Genomic DNA, 19,477 nt, shown 5'->3' with positions numbered 1-19,477 from the left:
TGTCATAAAAGTCACAATATTCATAGTTCATAATGTCAAGTTTTAAGCATAAACTAGATTAGTTCATGTGCTATATTTGTATTCATTTAACTGTATTTGACTGTGTTTATTTACTGCGATCAGGTTCACTGTAATTCCTATGGTAGTCAGTGTAAACTCAAGTTGAAGAGCAACACCTGCTACTGCTGTGACTTATTCCACTGTGACAGGTGAAGCACACACAGCAATCAATGAGCATTTACAGCTGAACTATGTGTTATTCAGCGTTTTGCTGCATGACTCTGTCTGTGTGTGTGTGTTAGGGTGGACTATCATGTGCAGTACTATGAGTTTACGGGCGTGAGAAGCTGCTGGGATGTGGTGAATCTGTATCGTCTGCTGTGGGCCTGTGTGGCGCTCAATGTGCTCGGTGTGTTTCTTGGCATCATCACCGCTGCTATACTGGGAGCCTTCAAAGACTTGGTGAGTCTGGATTCATCAGATACAAATGAAACTAGAGCGTTTGCTCATTGTTTTTAGATTGAACTACATGACAGTTGGAGTAATTGAAGATGCTGAAGCCATCAGACTCGCTCGTTTGTTTGTTTTTTGTTTTTTTACTTAAAAGTCATTTTTAACCTCAACATTGCATTGCAGTTTTAGTTGTTGGCAAGTTTGTTTTGCATATTTCAGCTGCATTCAATTTTGGTTACAAACTCATTTAGGGTTTAGTTTTAGAGAAGCACAGTCTCTTGGTAGTGACACTGCAATCACCAAAATCTATTTTATTTGATTCTGATCAGTCTGATATTGAAATCAGGTGATCAAATCTTATTTAGTTTATTATTAAATAATTTATAATTTATTCATTATTATTTTATTATTAGTTTAGTTTTAATTTAAACAGTATTTACTTTTTTTCTTTCAAGTTACAAAAGTATTAAACATTCATTCATCATTTTTTATTGGACAGCATAATGTTTTGATGGCTTATTTAGCTGATTTATTTTTTTATAAAAAATATATATAAAAAATCCCGACAGCTATTTAGATTTATAATTTCAAATATCAGCTCTCACATAACAGTGATTTTACTGTCAGTATCAAAGCTTCCACATTCATGTATTTTAATGAGTCTGTAGTTCATGTGTGTGTGTGTGTGTGTGTGTGTGTGTGTGTGTGTGTGTGTGTGTGTGTACGCTCCCACGGTTCACAGTCACATGACACCCAGTCCGGCTCCACCCCCTCACATCCTGTACAACCCCACCCAACACCTGATCACCTACACTGGTTTCTGCCCCTCCGGACAAACTCTACCCGCCTACCCAAACTACCCGCAACCCACACAGGTGAGGACCGCTAACCAACTAACCTCTCTCAGGACTGTACTCATGACAGTCAGATGATCAGGACACCAACATGACTGAATTATTACAGAAAATATTGTTCTACTACGTGATTTTGTTTGGTTTTGTTCTAGTGAGAGATTTAAATGTCAGTCCGTTTTACATTTACATATCCATTTATTCATTTAGCAAATGCTTTTATCCAAAGCAACTTACAAATGTGTAAAACAAAAAGTGATTCATCAAAAATTAGGCAAATAAACACAGGAAGTGCTCGTAATACAAAGTTTCAGACATTATTTAGAATAGTATAAGCTAGAACAGGGAAGGATTAAGAAGAAGCAGGGAAGGATTAAGAAGAAGTGAAAGCATAGTTTTGTTTTTTTAGGATGTGGTTAAATGTTGATGGAAGAGGTGAGTTTTCAGCTGTCTCTTGAATATTGCCAGGGATTCTACATTCCAAATGGGGGTGGTAAGATCATTCCACTAGTAAGGAACTGTGAATGAAAATTTTCTGGAAAGGGATTTTGTGCCTCTATGTCATGGTACCACGAGGCATCTCTCACTTACAGATCTCAGGGTTCTGGAGGGGATGTAGACTCGTAAGAGTGAGTGGAAGTAGGAGGGTGCTGAGCCAGTGGCTGTTCTATACGCAAGCATCAATGCCTTGAACTTGATGCAAGCCGCAACCAGAAGCCAGTTTAGGGTGATAAAGAGAGGTGTGACCTGGGTCCTTTTGGGTTTGTTGAAGACCAGTCGTGCTGCTGCATTCTGAATCATTTGAAGATTGCACATGATGGAAGTCCAGCCTAGAAATGACAAGCGCCTGGACAAGTTGTGCATCATGATCTTCCTGATGTTGTGCAGTGCAAACCTGCATGATCGAGCGGTTTTTGCAATGTGGTCTTTGAAGGTCAGCTGGTCATTTAAAGAGTATGTCAAGATTTCAGACCGAGCTTCATGGGGTAATTGTGGATGAACCTAGCTGGATGGTAAAATCGTGCTGTAGAGTCGAAGTGGCAGGGAAGACATGAAGCTCAGTCTTTGTCAGGTTCAGCTGCAGGTGATGTTCTTTCATTCATGCCAAGATGTCCGCCAGGCAGACTGAGATATGTGTTGCTACCATAGACTGTATAAAAACATGGACGTAGTGTCCGTGACGTCACCCGTAGGTTTCTGAAGAGTAGGTTTTTTGAAGCTCAAAGTGGGCGGAGCCTGCTGTTGCCATCTTGGCAGCGCGTCACTATAATCGAAAATGAGCAAAGAGGTGGGAGCTGGTTGCTGAAACCACGCCCACCTAGCTTGACGGGGGTCACAGCAGCGGCAATCCACCTGTCACTCAAGTGGCCATGCCCTTAATTATGCATTACTTTAAGGCTTAATATAATTTAAACGGATGAGTTATAAAAAAAATTCACCTCTCCACCTCACAGTTGTCATGAAGGGCAAAATTAGCTATATATACCAAAACCACTTTTTGTACCAGGCTGTAAAACAAATGTCTGCTGTAAAGTTGGGCATTTTAACATGGGGAGTCTATGGGACTGACTCTCTTTGGAGCCAGCCTCTAGCAGCCAGTCGATGAATTGCAGTTTTAGTCACTTCCGTGTTGGTTTCACGAGAGAGACCGGTAGGTTGCCGCTTGGTTGCTATCGTTGGATCATCTGGTTGAAATGAAAGATAAAGCTGCATGTCATCAGCATAGCAATGATAGGAAAAACTATGTGCCTGTATGATGGTTCCCAGTGATGTAGTGTATATGGAGAAGAGGAGGGGTCCAAGAACTGATCCCTGAGGAAAGATTCAAAGTGGAATTCCTGTGATGCCTAGAGAAGAGATGGTGGACAGGAGGATCTGATGATTCACAGGGCAGATAGATCCAGCATTTTGGAACCTGACTGGTTAACGTACCGCTGGTTATTCTGTGAAAGAAAAGATGATAACTGGTTAAAAACAACTCGTTCAACAAGTGTTTTTGCTATAAATGGAAGGAGAGAGACAGGTCTGTAACGCTCAACATGTGAGGTGTTTAGTGTGGGTTTTTTAGCCAGTGGTGTTACCCGAGCCTGCTTGAATGCGGTCCTGAAAATGCCTGTGAGAAGAAATTGATGTTGATGATATTTGTGAGTGCTGGTAAAAGTGTAAGGGAGATTTTTAGCAGTGGATGTGGTTGGTTTGAATTCCTGTGTGTTTGGAGCTGAACTGAATGCTGATGGTTTAGATTTTTTTCTGTGAAGAAATGAGCAAAATCTTCCACTGTTAAAGAGGTGGCAGGGGGTGGTGAAGGGGGACAAAGGAGCGAGTTGAATGTTTTGATAAGGTTTCTGAAGCACTGTTGATCTTGTTGTGGAAATATGAACTATGAAAAGTATGGACTTCTGCAGAAAACTATAAAAGCAGAGGCTGATACATACTCAGGTCAGATGGATCTTTTGATTTGCGCTATTTTCTCTCTGCTGCCCTGAGTTTGGTCCGTTGTTCACGAAGAACATCAGATAGCCAGGGGTTAGAGGGGGTAGTGCGTGCAGACCTGGAGGAGAGAGGACAGAATTGTCTAGACCAGTGTTTCCCAACCTTTTTTTAGTCGCGGCACCCTTTGGAAATTTTAACAAACTTGTGGCACCCTACAAAATAAATTTTGTCACAATATTTGAATTTCTAACTTCGATGTGATAATTTGAAAAGTATAGATATTCGGTACAACAGGGAAGAACTGCAGAATATAATGTCATACAGATATTTTTAATATTATTAAAAAATTTTGTCCATCAATGGTGGCAATCAGTAGGCTAATTTCTAATGAAGAGACCAATTTATATGACAGATTTTAATGTAGGCTTTTATTCATATGTAAACATTATTTAATTACCATTATAACTAGCTATCTCACAAATTTTTGCTCACTCAGTGTTTTTTTAATTTTACAGTGGGGTAATTTTAGTGCAGTAGCACGAGAGAGCTTGATTTAAAACTTTGAATTGAATAAAAAATTACAAGTAAGCAGTCAGTAATAAAATAAGAACAAATAAAGAAATTAATAATGATAGCACACATGTAGTAAGATGTAGATTAAATGTAATAAAGAAATGGTCAGAAATGTGCAGAAAATGTTTTACCAAAACGTTATCTTTGAAACAGCTATATGTGTAAATTAGGTCAAGCTGGTTGCCTGATTTGTGAGTATCTGTGGTGGTAAGCCATTGAGACTGAATGAGGCTAAGAGGGAGTGGGAGTCTGTAGCGCAAGGCTTCTCCAGATGAATGTTTAAGTCACCAAAGACTACAAGTGGGCTGCATCCTCAGGGAATGAGGACAGCAGGCAGCAGCACATCCAGTTTCTCTATCAAGGTGCCCAATGGACCTGGAGTGCGATAAATTACTACAATATGGGGTTTTACAGAAGCTGTTAGTGTAATATCATGAAATTCAAAGGAATTGTTATTACATAGAGAGCTAATCATAGAGAACTAATCGCTTTGTTCTATTAAGAGATTTAAATATTGGTCAGTTTTGTTTTAGTAAGAGATTTAAACATTGGTCAGTTTTGTTCTATTAAGAGATTTAAATATTGGCCGGTTTTGTTTTAGTAAGAGATTTAAACATTGGTCAGTTTTGTTCTAGTATGAGATTTAAATGTCAGTCGGTTTTGTTCCAGTAATATCAGTCAATTTTGTTCTAATAAGAGATTTAAATATAATTTGGCTTTGTTCTATTAATTAATTTAAATGGCAGTCAGTTTTGTTCTATGAAGAGATTTAAATATTGGTCGATTTTTTTTCTGTTAAAGGAGACATATTAGGCCCCTTTTTACAATATGTAATATAAGTCTCTGGTGTCCCCAGAATGTGTCTGTGAAGTTTTGTTAGTGTAATATCATGAAATTCAAAGGAATTGTTATTGCATAGAGAGCTAATCATAGAGAACTAATCGCTTTGTTCTATTAAGAGATTTAAATATCGGTCAGTTTTGTTTTAGTAAGAGATTTAAACATTGGTCAGTTTTGTTCTATTAAGAGATTTAAATATTGGCCGGTTTTGTTTTAGTAAGAGATTTAAACATTGGTCAGTTTTGTTCTAGTATGAGATTTAAATGTCAGTCGGTTTTGTTCCAGTAATATCAGTCAATTTTGTTCTAATAAGAGATTTAAATATAATTTGGCTTTGTTAATTAATTTAAATGGCAGTCAGTTTTGTTCTATGAAGAGATTTAAATATTGGTCGATTTTTTTTCTGTTAAAGGAGACATATTAGGCCCCTTTTTACAATATGTAATATAAGTCTCTGGTGTCCCCAGAATGTGTCTGTGAAGTTTCAGCTCAAAATACTCCACAGATCATTTATTATATCATTTTGAAAATGCTTATTTTGAGTGGAAGCAGAAACGCGCTGTTTTTCGGGCCTGTCTCTTTAATTGCAAATGAGCTGTTGCTCCCCGCCCCCTTTTCCAGAATAGAGCTGCGCCATTACAGCTCTTACCTGCTAAAAAAACATCTGTTTTGGTTCTGATTATCATGTTTATCGCGCTGAAATCATGCGGCCAGAAAGCGGCCACCACAGAGTAGGGATGGAATGGTATGAAAATTTCTTATCACGATTATAGTGACCAAAATGATCACGGTTATCAGTATTATCACGGTATTGTTAAAATGTGCTGGAGATGTTCAAAAAGTACTGACACACAAATCATTTCACCAAGTTTTACATTTAAAATCAACAAACAACAAATAAAATGAGTTTTTGTTTGCATAACTAAAACAATAACATTGCCAATAATGTTTGGATTTTAAATGACAACTTGACTGACAACAGTTTATCTAATAGCATGTTGAAATATCTAATGTAAATGTTCAAATAAAGCTTTGAAAAAGTTTCATAAATGGTAAACCTCACATTTCAGCTTTTAAATAAAGAAAAGGGTCAAAATGATAATTGATTAATAAATTATTATATGTATTTATCTGCTCCATAAATAATACTAGATACCTTTTTGTTTAAATGTGTAGAATCCACATAAGCTTGTTTTTCATCAACCGGTCAAAATTTACAGCAGGGCATGCAAATTCGGCCCGTTTTTTGATCTACACACCTTTCACTTTTTAAGACTAAAACAAAAGATGGCTTCATTTTTATTCTTAATTAAAAAGCATAACAACAATAAAACAGTAAGATTCAATGACAAACTAGCTTATAAAACTTTTATTAACAAAAAGTCGCGCGGTTTCGTTATGCTTTCAGTTTCGTTTGCCGCTTGATGTTTCTCACATGCAACAGAAATGCAGCGCTTATGAGTTAAACAATGCGGTGGTCGCGCCAGTGCGACCGCACACAAAATTTAGTTGCACCGGCAGAAAAAATTATCGCAAAATGCGCCCATTTGGTCGCACACTGGAGCCCTGAGCAATACAGTATTTATTTATCCTCAGTTGTTCAAATCGCTGTAATCGAATACGGTTATAGTGATAATGAAAATATGAAACGGTAATACTAACCGTAGGGTGTTTTATGACAATTTATCATCAAACCGGTAATCGTTACATCCCTACCACAGAGCATGTGAGTACTAAACTAAGTTCTCATTCACACACAAGTTTACGTTAAAAATACACATGAGTTACAAAAACAGTCGGTTATGTCTGTGAAGGTAAACTGCTGGGAAATAAATCGCATGTTTATTTTAGATCTAAATAGTGTTCTGTGCTGGTCTGTGCAGACAAAGGCAGAACAGTTAGTGTGTTTTGCTCAAACTTTCGCCATGGCATTAGAGCTGGTACACCGTTGTCGCTTGTGAAAACACAATAACGGCGCCGTGAGTGGAAACCATAGACTGTATAAAAACATGGATGTAGTGTCCCAGACGTCACCCGTAGGTTTCTGAAGAGCGGTTTTGAAGCTCAAAGTGGGCGGAGCCGGCCATCGCCATCTTGGCAGCGTGTCACCGCGCGTCACTCCCGGATAAAGGCTGATTTATACTTCTGCGCCGTAGGCTATGCGTCAGTTTTCATTTATACTGCTGCGTTGTCCGCGTCAACGTGCAGTACGCATGCAACCCGCTAGTCAGCAGTGTCCACGGCATGTTGCTGGTGTAACCCGCAGTACCACAGCAAAAGCCGAAGAAGAAGTGACTCGTCGGAGAAGCATTATCGCCGTGACGGCGACAAATAAATATCAAATCATTAAATCATTATTTAAAACTACAAAAAGGAGACAACAACGAAACAGGAGAAGATGGCATACTTTCAATCTCCACAAGGACTTGTACCAAGGCAGATCAACATTGTTTTTTTGCGGACAACTACTGATGTATAATGCTATGTAGTATAATAAATGATAAGACACTTGTTCTTTGCTTTGTTTTATTTTATATAAGAAGGAGTAACATTAAAATATATTAAAGTGCACATAAACACACAAAACTCAAGTACATATGGAGGGAGGGGTTCTTGCAGACCAATCACAGCGCTTGCGGTCTGCGTAGAATTGACGCACTGTTAGATTTTTGGAGAGGTGCACGTCAGGCTAGGGCGTATGGGTGAGCATCTATGCGTAAGCTACGGCGTAGGTCTGACGCAGAAGTATAAATTGGGCTTAATCGAAAATTGGCAAAGAGGCGGGAGCTGGTTGCTGAAACCACGCCCACCTAGCTTGACGGTGGTGACAGCAGCGGCAATCCACCTGTCACTCAAGGGGCCACGCCCTTAATTATGCATTACTTTAAGGCTTAATATAATTTAAACGGATGAGTTATAAAAAAATTCACCCCCCTCACAGTTGTCATGAAGGGCAAAATTAGCTATATAGACCAAAACCACTTTTTGTACCAGGCTGTAAACATGTTTTTTCCTGCTGTAAAGTTGGCCATTTTAACATGGGGAGTCTATGGGACTGACTCCCTTTTGGAGCCAGCCTCTAGCGGCCATTCGATGAATTGCAGTTTTAGTCACTTCCGTGTTGGCTTCAGAGAGAGACCGGAAAGGTTGCCGCTTGGTGGAAATTTACAGATTAAGGGGCGGTAATATTATAATGAGATCCCTTTGCCACGTCACCAAGGGAGCGAAATCAGACGCGCTCGGTTTTTCAAACGCGTGCAGAAAAAGGCTTACCAAAACAAAGTTACTGGGTTAATCTTTTTCACGTTTCTTTGGTTGGTAGATGCACCGGGGACCTGATTATAGCACTTAAAACCTGGAAAAGTCAGACTGTGGTTCAAAGTTACTTTTGTCATAGTAAAGATTTCATATGGTCCACCTTGAAGTAGTTTAAACAAACAGCTGCTAGAAAGTCTACACATAATGCTTTAAATCTAGTCATTTCTGATGTTCTTTTTTTTCTTTGTCCTCATCCTGCAGCATCTGAATGGTTATCCAGCTCCGGCCACAGGCCAGTCCATTCTTGAGGTCTCGACCTCCACGCCTGACGAGACTCAAGCGGCTGCTCAGAGCGGGATGAACTCAGCCGTTTCGACTCAATCCATGTCTCAGGACAGCAGCGGCTACATGCTGACTCCAAACGCTCCCTCACTCTATGCTCACTCATTAGGGCCCTTCGAGAAGCCTCCACCCTACGCCTGCTGAAAACATTTGAATCAAGAACACTGACCTCTGATGGGCCCCTGACCCTCTGACCTCTGCTGCTGGCGCTGCTAATGACCCCAGATAGAGTCTCTGTAATTGTGAATTATTCTCGTAGCAAATGTGATCAATGTTGTTCTCTGGTAGTTTCCAAAACCTCTGAATTTGAGCTTTTAACATCCTCTTCCTTCAGTGGGATCTTCATAGTTTGATTTATTGAATCATATCAGGCTGAAACACTCGATTACAAAAACTCGAGCTCCATTTCATGCGCATGGATTACATGCTTTAGTCTTTTGCTGTCAGATCAGCTATTGTCACGATGAAGGATCAATCTGTGGAGATTCTTGCTGAGAAAGTGTTGGCATGTTTATCCTGAATAACACATATGTGACCCTGGACCACAAAACCAGTCATAAGGGTCAGTTTTTCGAAATTAAGATTTATACACCATCTGAAAGCTGAATAAATAAGCTTTCCAGTCATGTATGGTTTGTTAGGATAGGACAATATTTGGCCGAGATACAATTATTTGAAAATCTGAAATCTGAGGGTGCAAAAAAATCAAAATATTGAGAAAATCGCCTTTAAAGTTGTCCAAATGAAGTTCTTAGCAATGCATATTACTAATCAAAAATTTCATTTTAATATTTACAAAATATCTTCATGGAACATGATCTTTACTTAATATCCTAATGATTTTTGGCATAAAAGTCAAATCAATCATTTTGACCCATACAATGTATTTTTGGCTATTGCTACAAATGTCCCCCAGCGACTGGTTTTGTGCTCCAGGGTCACATATGGTTTAATAACAGAAGCTCTACTACCTAACTACAAATTCAGTTCTTATGTAATTCAACAACGCACATGATCCAGTGGTTAGATTCACAAAACTTTATTAATTAAAAAAATTCCTAACTGCTACATTCGTCTTGAAAAACAAAAGAATATTTAAGTTAGGATTTTTTTTTTTTGCATCACTGTTTATTTTTAAGAGTGACAGTTCTTAAAGCAAAACTTTAGAATTAAAATTCTTGATGAATGTTATTAAAAAGCATACATTCATAAGTTGATAACCGTCAACTTGTCTTAAATCTTCATAAGAATGATTAATTTATTTGGGTATTTTGAAATACTAAACATATGGCAGCATAACTCTAACTACATGTACACGACTATTGCCAGATTTTACTTTCATGATATACCATGCAAATTCTCCTGTTAGTCATATGTAACTCTCACATTTTACATTGAAAAATGAAGTGCTTGCTGCTTAAAAAGAGTAAATAGATGAATATATGGTTAAAATGTACAAGTTTAAAGTTTTAAATATATTGTATTAGACAAGGCAATAATATAGTATATCAAAGCTTGTTTTATAATCAAGAAAAATACGTTCTTAACCCTTTCATCTTATGAACATTTCTGTAAGTAACTAATAAATTAAGCTGCTATGCTTTTAAGGCTTTTTTTTTTTAAAGCATTTAATCATGAACTATTCGTTTGAACTCTTCAGAATAAGTCCATTATTTAATGGCACTGGAGTTTGCTTTGTCATGCACTTTTGAAATGCATAAACTTGAAAACACAATGTGAAAATTCAATGAACAATTGTCCTATAGATTTCAGCAATTTACATTGTCCAAGTGTTTACACAAGGCCACCACTTTTTACCTAACAAAATTAATTTGCTATTTCATTATTTTAACCTTAGACAAAATTCAGTATTTTCACAAAATAGAATGTTTCCTTTAAACTGCAAAAAAGAACTGGTGTTTGTTCTTTTTAAATATTCAAACGAGGCATCATCTAATTAAATGTACATTAATTTGCATACATTACCAGAACATAAATCTAAACATTGGATAAAGCCAGGATCAAAACTCTTTGATTTGGTTGACATATTAAAGGTTTTTTCCAGAGGGGATTATGGTTTTCTCTTTTTATTGCTCCATAAATCAGAAAATACTGTCAACAGACAGAAAACATACATTTTCACCATGTTTTTATAAATCAGAATGAGTGTGAATGATATATAAATGCCTCAAACGACTTTAGAATATAGATTGGAATAAAACTGAAGTTTGGTGTGAGATAAAGATATGGAATGGAGTTCAAATCTACAGACACTAATAGATAAAGTGCAATAAACACTTTGTATGGTCTGAAAGAAGGCGCGTTATGGATGCAAACTAGACAACAAACAACAACTGGTTTTGCTTGTAGTGTCGTGCCTTAATGTTTTTGTGATTTAAGTGTTTTTGCACTAGCGTCGTGCGCTTCTGGCCTTTGCAGCTCAAAATATCAGCGTAAAGTAATACTCATCAGGTTTTTGTTTCTGTGAGCCGCTGAATATCTGTGGACTTCAAGGACAGAATTCATCATCATAACAACACCATCCACCTTTATTAGTTTTCATCAAGCATTTCAGTCTCACACACACAGAGCAAACATGAACGAAATACAAAACAACTTCAACAATAAAAACAAGTTTAAAAAAGACAAACTCAAACGAGGGACTAGAAAAACTCCAACTCAAACTACTCGATGATGATGATGATGAAGTTGAGCACCTACATTGAGGCCTGAAGGCCTTTAATGGTAGCTGGGTGTTTTTATTCCTCCTCCTCTAAAGCATTTTACAGTGGCATATGTACAGTTACAGTATTTTACAGCACACTCTCAGTAGCTTGTGTTTGATTGGTCTAATGTGAGTAATACATTGATACGCGGGTCTGTGCTATATGTGCATGATGTGAGTGTGGCAAGGGATCTGGCTTTACTAAGGCCTTTGTCGATCCATTGACTGGATCCAGATTAAAGCTCCTCCTGCAGTGGAAAGCACTTCGCTGGAGTTTCAGCTGCTGTTATTGCTGTGCATCTACCAGAGGGCAGGAGTGAGAGCGGATGTCGTTGTGTTTGTGTTGGGCCTCGTCCACGTCCAGCAGCTGACCGTTGACCCGCACGTCCATGCAGCCCGTGTAGAAGGCTGACACTGGAGTGGACACTACAGAAACATCTGCACAAACAAACATCATCAGGAACAGATCGACATATAAACCATCTGTAGGTTCACTCAGAGCCATAATTCACATTCACCAGAGGCTGAACAAATCAGCTTTGGTCAGCAAATAAAACACTAAAGCACTGGGCAGTTAGCTGGTCACATTATAAGGAACTGCACAGTGAAGTAAGAGTGATTTGAGGTTCAAATCCAATCAGTCACGTTTTAAGATCATTTGCAGATCCTTTTACAGTTCTTTCGGAGAAAATAAGCCACAGCTGAGCTGAATTTACGTTGCACTGGGTCAAAATTTGCATTGGTGAGAGAAAAACAAAACATTATCATATTTTATTATTACATTCAGAAATAATGTAAAATACCGGAAAATAAAAAGAGATTATTTCAAACATTACAAACATGTATTTTAGTTCCTCTCACTCCACAACAAATCTTTAAATTTAACTGTATTTAACTGTAAACGTAAATTATAGAGACATTCATTATAAACAACATTTGTAATGAACGGCAAGCCTAAACAATTTTTTCAAAGCAATACTGAAACTTCTGGCATGTGGGAAATATGTTATGCAAATCATCTTAAGCTCATGTGCCTCTCTAAATCAACACCAACACAAATGTTTTGTGTGCGCTTGATGTTAATTGCATTATATCTCATAGCATGTTTCAGATCATAAAAAAACATGGCTTATTAAAATTGCCAGATTTTTCAGAAAAAGTTTTAAACAGCAAAATTAGCATATTAGCTTGCGGTTACACTGTACACTTTTCTAATTTTATTGGCGTTTCTGATGCAAGATTATCATAGGAAACTAAAACAACAAGACAAACTAATAGTAAATAAATAGTAAAGATCTAACAAACAAAACTAAAACTAACAAATAACTTACTAGAGACTGATGTAAACTGAAGTGAGACTAACGTAAGACTTAAATGAGACTAATATGAAAATAAGAGACTAATGTGAGACTGAAGTGAGACTAATATGAGACTAAAAGTGAGAATAATGTAAGACTGAAATGAGACTAATGTGAGACTAAAGGTGAGACTAATGTGAGACTGAAGAGAGACTAATGTAAGACTGAAATGACACTAATATGAGACTAAAAGTGAGACTAATATGAGACTGAAGACAGACTAATGTAAGACTGAAATGAGACTAATATGAGAATAAAGGTGAGACTAATGTGAGACTGAAGAGAGACTAAAAGTGAGACTAATGTGAGACTGAAGAGAGACTCATGTAAGACTGAAATTAGACTTATATGAGACTAAAAGTGATACTAATATGAGACTAAATATGAGACTAATATGAGACTAATGTAAGACTGAAATGACACTAATATGAGACTAAAAGTGAGACTAATGTGAGACTGAAATGAGACTAATATGAGACTAATGTGAGACTGAAATTAGACTAATATGAGACTAAAAGTGAGACTAATGAGAGACTGAAATTAGACTAATATGAGACTAAAAGTGAGACTAATATGAGACTAATGTGAGACTGAAGAGACTAATGTAAGACTGAAATGACACTAATATGAGACTAAAAGTGAGACTAATGTGAGACTGAAATGAGACTAATATGAGACTAATGTAAAACTGAAATGACACTAATATGAGACTAAAAGTGAGACTATTGAGACAAAAAGTGAGACTAATGTAAGACTAAAATGAGACTAATATGAGACTAAAGGTGAGACTACTGTGAGACTGAAGAGAGACTCATGTAAGACTGAAATGAGACTAATATGAGACTAAAAGTGAGAATAATGTAATTCGAAAGTGAAAGCACCTGAAGCCCGGCTTATAAAATAGCAAAAGAGGAATTCCCGTTCACAAAATTCAAATTACAAATAATACTACTGATGAAAAAGAACGGGTTGAATGTTAACTAATTTCGTTTCCATATAACTATAAACTACAATGAAAGTTAGTCACAAAAGAGCGACCAGTGGGAAGAATGAGTCTGGAGCCCTGAACTAAACAGACATTTGCACACAGCAAAATTATTAAAATTTTAACTAAAATGAAAATGAAAATAGGAAATCTAAAAAATTAAAATAAAAAAATGCTTCATGGTTTAAAAAAATGGTTTCATCAACCACCCAATAAAACCACAATATGTTAACTGAAACTAAACTATTTAAAATAAAAAATGCTAAATATTAGATGACAAACTTAAAAGAAAATTAGAAATGTTGCCTTGGGAACAAACTAAAATATAGTTGAAGTACTAAAATTACTCAAACGAAATAAAAATAAATTAAAGCTAAATAATAATTAGGGCTGCCACTAATGACTATTTTTATTTCGATTAATCTATTGACTAATTTATCGATTAATCTTAACAATTAATTTCCCACAAAAAATCAACAATTTCACTTCAAGAATATTTTATTAAACTATATTTTATTAAACCAAATGAAATCCTTTTTTTAAAGCAAAAGTAAAGTGCAACAAAGAGTGCAAGCAGCAAGTGTCCATCTCATAGTCCAAATTACTGAAATCAAAGTTCAGTATTATAGTGTAAGTATAACAACATATCCACGTGTTCTAGTCTACTAATAATACAATTATTTAAAAAAAACCGCTTATTAAAAGAGTATTTACCAGAAATGTTATTTACCAGAATTTATTTAGGAGAAAAACGTAAATGTGCAGTATTTCTGAAAAGAAAAAGAAAAAAAAACTACTTAAAGAAAAAAATAAATTAATTGGAGATGCTTTTGATTATTAAAATTTAATGGAACCATTAAAATGGAATCCAGAAAATAATGGAAAACAGAATTTGGTAAAGATAAAACTGTAAATCTCAATTAATTAGACAAGCTTTTTGATTAATACAATTTAATTTAACCATTAAAACAGAGTATAGAAAAATGAAAATGGAAAAAAATGAATTTGGAAATAAAACGGATTTCATAGGGCCCTATAATTATAATTAATTTATTTGTAGTAATAAAAATAGATGTAAGTAAACAATAGCCTTTAAAATTACTTAAATACATATATAATAGCAATGAGGCAATAATAATTAGTTCAAATAAAGTATCAAAAGTAGGGATGGAACGATTCACTCAACTCACGATTCGATTCGATTCACGATTTTGATTTCACGATTCGATTCACGATTATTATAATTTTTTTTAACAAAATAAGATTTAAGACAAATTATAAATTAAATGTGTACTTTTTTTATTGCTTGGACAAAATGCTGCACATTTCTTTGTGAAATTGAAATACAACACTATAATAATATACTAATATAGCACTTGCATATTACTGCTCTTTTGTTAGTTTTGATTGCTTCTATTGTCCTCATTTGTAAATCGCTTTGGATAAAAGTGTCTGCTAAATTACAAAATTTAAATATAATGTAAATGTAAATAACAAAACTACATTGAAATTTTAAAACAAGCCCCAAATCAAATAAATAAGTAACACAAATAAAATAAATATCTTCAAATAAACAAAATAAGGCTTTGTCTGTGCTCTTTCCTTTTAAAATTAGAGGCAACCACTGCATTTTAATCATGATCCAAACAGAGATGCTGCATACATGCAACATGAGCAGTTTTTAAACTAAATTAGATTGTATAATTTCGAAATTTGAAGCAAAAACAGAATGGTTTGACTTCAGTTTTGTGAAACTATAAATAAAAATTCACAGACGCAGATTCACTCTCTGCCAGCAGGTGGCACTTAAAGCGTTTCCTGGTTTCCGCTGTAATCAAAGCAGCGCTGCACTTATGAACTTTAATATGCATCATACAGAGGCAAGACGAAAAGAAAAAATACCATCTAAACTTTTCTAAAGACAGTAAGTTCCCCTCAGACATACATTCATATAAACTCCTACCCCTAATTGAATCGCGATTCGTTTAGCATCTCAACCGATTTGAATCGTCACATATTTGAATCGATTTTCAACCGGTAATACAATTATTTAAAAAAAACCGCTTATTAAAAGAGTATTTACCAGAAATGTTATTTACCAGAATTTATTTAGGAGAAAAACGTAAATGTGCAGTATTTCTGAAAAGAAAAAGAAAAAAAAACTACTTAAAGAAAAAAATAAATTAATTGGAGATGCTTTTGATTATTAAAATTTAATGGAACCATTAAAATGGAATCCAGAAAATAATGGAAAACAGAATTTGGTAAAGATAAAACTGTAAATCTCAATTAATTAGACAAGCTTTTTGATTAATACAATTTAATTTAACCATTAAAACAGAGTATAGAAAAATGAAAATGGAAAAAAATGAATTTGGAAATAAAACGGATTTCATAGGGCCCTATAATTATAATTAATTTATTTGTAGTAATAAAAATAGATGTAAGTAAACAATAGCCTTTAAAATTACTTAAATACATATATAATAGCAATGAGGCAATAATAATTAGTTCAAATAAAGTATCAAAAGTAGGGATGGAACGATTCACTCAACTCACGATTCGATTCGATTCACGATTTTGATTTCACGATTCGATTCGATTCACGATTATTATAATTTATTTTAACAAAATGAGATTTAAGAAAAATTATAAATTAAATGTGTACTTTTATTATTGCTTGGACAAAATGCTGCACATTTCTTTGTGAAATTGAAATACAACACTATAATAATATACTAATATAGCACTTGCATATTACTGCTCTTTTGTTAGTTTTGATTGCTTCTATTGTCCTCATTTGTAAATCGCTTTGGATAAAAGCGTCTGCTAAATTACAAAATTTAAATATAATGTAAATGTAAATAACAAAACTACATTGAAATTTTAAAACAAGCCCCAAATCAAATAAATAAGTAACACAAATAAAATAAATATCTTCAAATAAACAAAATAAGGCTTTGTCTGTGCTCTTTCCTTTTAAAATTAGAGGCAACCACTGCATTTTAATCATGATCCAAACAGAGATGCTGCATACATGCAACATGAGCAGTTTTTAAACTAAATTAGATTGTATAATTTCGAAATTTGAAGCAAAAACAGAATGGTTTGACTTCAGTTTTGTGAAACTATAAATAAAAATTCACAGACGCAGATTCACTCTCTGCCAGCAGGTGGCACTTAAAGCGTTTCCTGGTTTCCGCTGTAAACAAAGCAGCGCTGCACTTATGAACTTTAATATGCATCATACAGAGGCAAGACGAAAAGAAAAAATACCATCTAAACTTTTCTAAAGACAGTAAGTTCCCCTCAGACATACATTCATATAAACTCCTACCCCTAATTGAATCGCGATTCGTTTAGCATCTCAACCGATTTGAATCGTCACATATTTGAATCGATTTTCAACCGGCTCGCAGTTAATCGTTACATCCCTAATCAAAAGCAAGAAATCATATGGTTTTATTGAACAAAATTGTTAAAATACATAATGTTTTATAAACAATAGAGCTAATGTACATTACACATTACAACACAGGCCTACAGAGGGCGCCAACAGCCTGGCGATTGTTTTTACACATTGCTGTGCGATCTAATACTTGTTTAATATTGACCAAGCACCATTTAATTCAAATGTCCACTTAATCTTTAATATTTGGCCATTTCTTTAGGACATAAATGCTATAGCAGCTGTAATTAAAAGAATATGTGGACATCAAAACATGTAAACTCAGAGTGAGGGTTTGAGCTTTTATTTTGAAACCGCGATGTATTCTCCTGTGTTTGCGTAGATTTATAAATGATTTATCTCACAAATCTGATGAAATGGCGCATGTTGCGTTCCCAGACGAACGTTATAATAAACCCAAACTCACAACAACATGCAGAGATGGAGTTTGAAATGTAAATGATAACAGTTCCTGTGGAACTACTGTGAACAGAGCCGCTGTGTGACGCACGTACTTAACCTACACGCATGTAAATAATTAAAGCGCATATACTGTATTAGAACTGCATCGCATATAATTATTTAATTAAATCGTAGCGTTTGTGAATTCACAATTATGCTTAATTATGCGCCACTTCCGGTATTTTGCCGGTTAGTCGACGCGAGCAAAATGAAGTCGAGGATTTAAAAAAATCGAATAGTCGAATAAAATCGACGAATCGCGACAGCCTTAATAAAAAAATTTAAAAAAAGAAATAAATATAATAATGATGACTAAAGAAATGATCAAAATCAATGAAAATATAAAAATAAAACCTAATTCAAAATATGAACATATATTGCAATGGCATATAAATCGTACTAAAACCCCACTGACACACCATGGCTGTGGTTGAAGTAGGCGAATCCGAGCCCGGGATAGAAGGCGCTGTGGTCCTCGATGGCGTAACACTGCATGCGCTCGTTGTGCCGGATGGTTTCCTGAATAGACGTGTCCTCACCGGTTAACCAGCGCCAGTCCTTCATACAGCCGTCCAGTCGAGGGTTAACCTATGTCAAACACCAGGATCATGAACACATAAAGAGACAGAGCATGTTCAGATGAGCACCGTGTATATGACGTTTGTTTATCTATTTCAATTCTGCAGAACTAATTAAACTGCTCAGTTTCTACACTAATGGATTAGAGCTCATGAAGCTCACCCTGCTGACCAGGCCGTCGTCTCTGAAGGGAACGCCGCCCACCGTGAGGTTGAGCTCATGTAAGCCTTTATTCAGTGTGAACAGATCTCCGTTCACTGCGATCTTCATCACCGCCTCCCTGTCAATCTTGATGATGAGGCTCCGCCCCTGTTCCTCAACTGAGATCTGAGTGGACCAATGAGGAGAGAGTCGAGTTGCATTTGTTTCTATAGCAGTTTTTACAACACAGATCGTTTCAAAGCAGCTTTACAGTAATAAACAGGAAAATAACAGTTTTAATGTTGTAAAATTTTAAAAATAAGAGAGAATAGAATTGTGAGATGTTGCTAGCCCAGTGGTTCTTAATCCTGGTCCTGGGGACACACCCAGTTCAGTTCACAGAGCTTTCTCCTAATGAATCAGATGCGTAAAATAAGGGAGAACCACAGTGCTAGCCAAACTCAAACCTGCATCTCACATGAGCTCAATGTGTCATGTGTGAACTGCTCTGTGTCTCAATCGTGTGTGTTGTTTAGCGTGACCCCTGCAGTGACCTCTGACCTTATGCCACTGGCCATCATTGACCTGCGGTCCACTGCTGGTCACTCGACTCACGGCTCCGTATTTCAGCTGCAGCTCCAGCTTCCCATGATGCATCACCAGAACAATCCAGGAGCTGTTCAAGTGGCCGCCGGCAAAGAAGATCACACCTTCGGGGTCGTAGGTCCTAAGTGAGATCTTAAAATCATAATCTTCAATATGAATGATTGAAGTACAGTAATTAATAACATTATAAATGTCTCTACTGTCACTTTTTATCAATTTAATGGGTCCTTGCTTAGTGAAAGTATTAATTTATTTTTCTTCAAAAAAAATTTTTTTTATGTAAATGTGTTTGTGGTCCAAAGGCCACGTGGAAAATATGGGATTTAAAGTCTATTTAAAACCTGGACATCTTTCAGACTGAGCTGTAACTAATCAAATGTAAGTTAATGAGTGTCTCTGATCACGTGACTCTTTATACAGTCA

General features: G+C 35.9%; 2 protein-coding genes across 2 annotated transcripts in view; one reads left to right on the top strand and one right to left on the bottom strand.

The window, feature by feature from the left end:
- Window positions 1-132: 132 nt before the first annotated feature.
- LOC107571989 (transmembrane protein 255B-like) lies at window positions 133-9,306 on the top strand. The gene is made up of 4 exons (XM_016258391.1): window positions 133-209; window positions 303-462; window positions 1,179-1,328; window positions 8,670-9,306. Exons 3-4 carry the CDS (start codon window positions 1,200-1,202, stop codon window positions 8,892-8,894), a joined length of 354 nt encoding a protein of 117 aa, XP_016113877.1. The 5' UTR covers window positions 133-209; window positions 303-462; window positions 1,179-1,199; the 3' UTR covers window positions 8,895-9,306.
- Window positions 9,307-11,057: 1,751 nt separating this feature from the next.
- Window positions 11,058-19,477, bottom strand: part of gas6 (growth arrest-specific 6) — a 22,553-nt gene continuing 14,133 nt past the window's right edge. Inside the window, exons 10-12 of the mRNA XM_016258383.1 lie at window positions 18,470-18,634; window positions 18,140-18,316; window positions 11,058-11,980 (exon numbers count right to left, since the gene is read on the bottom strand). Coding sequence (XP_016113869.1) covers window positions 11,762-11,980; window positions 18,140-18,316; window positions 18,470-18,634 — 561 coding nt within the window. The 3' untranslated portion in view covers window positions 11,058-11,761. The remainder of the gene's footprint in view (window positions 11,981-18,139; window positions 18,317-18,469; window positions 18,635-19,477) is intronic.

Source organism: Sinocyclocheilus grahami, unplaced genomic scaffold (genome assembly GCF_001515645.1).
Source record: "Sinocyclocheilus grahami isolate Dianchi unplaced genomic scaffold, SAMN03320097.WGS_v1.1 scaffold1678.1, whole genome shotgun sequence".
Classification (NCBI taxonomy): domain Eukaryota; kingdom Metazoa; phylum Chordata; class Actinopteri; order Cypriniformes; family Cyprinidae; genus Sinocyclocheilus; species Sinocyclocheilus grahami.
This window is presented reverse-complemented; position numbering and strand designations above follow the sequence as displayed.

What these genes read in the sequence shown, in the direction of transcription:
- LOC107571989 (XM_016258391.1), top strand. Translation starts at nt 1,200, where the DNA reads ATGACACCCAGTCCGGCTCCACCCCCTCACATCCTGTACAACCCCACC. An exon ending in ACTACCCGCAACCCACACAG is followed by an intron (nt 1,329 to 8,669) that starts GTGAGGACCGCT and finishes CTCATCCTGCAG; the next exon opens with CATCTGAATGGTTATCCAGC.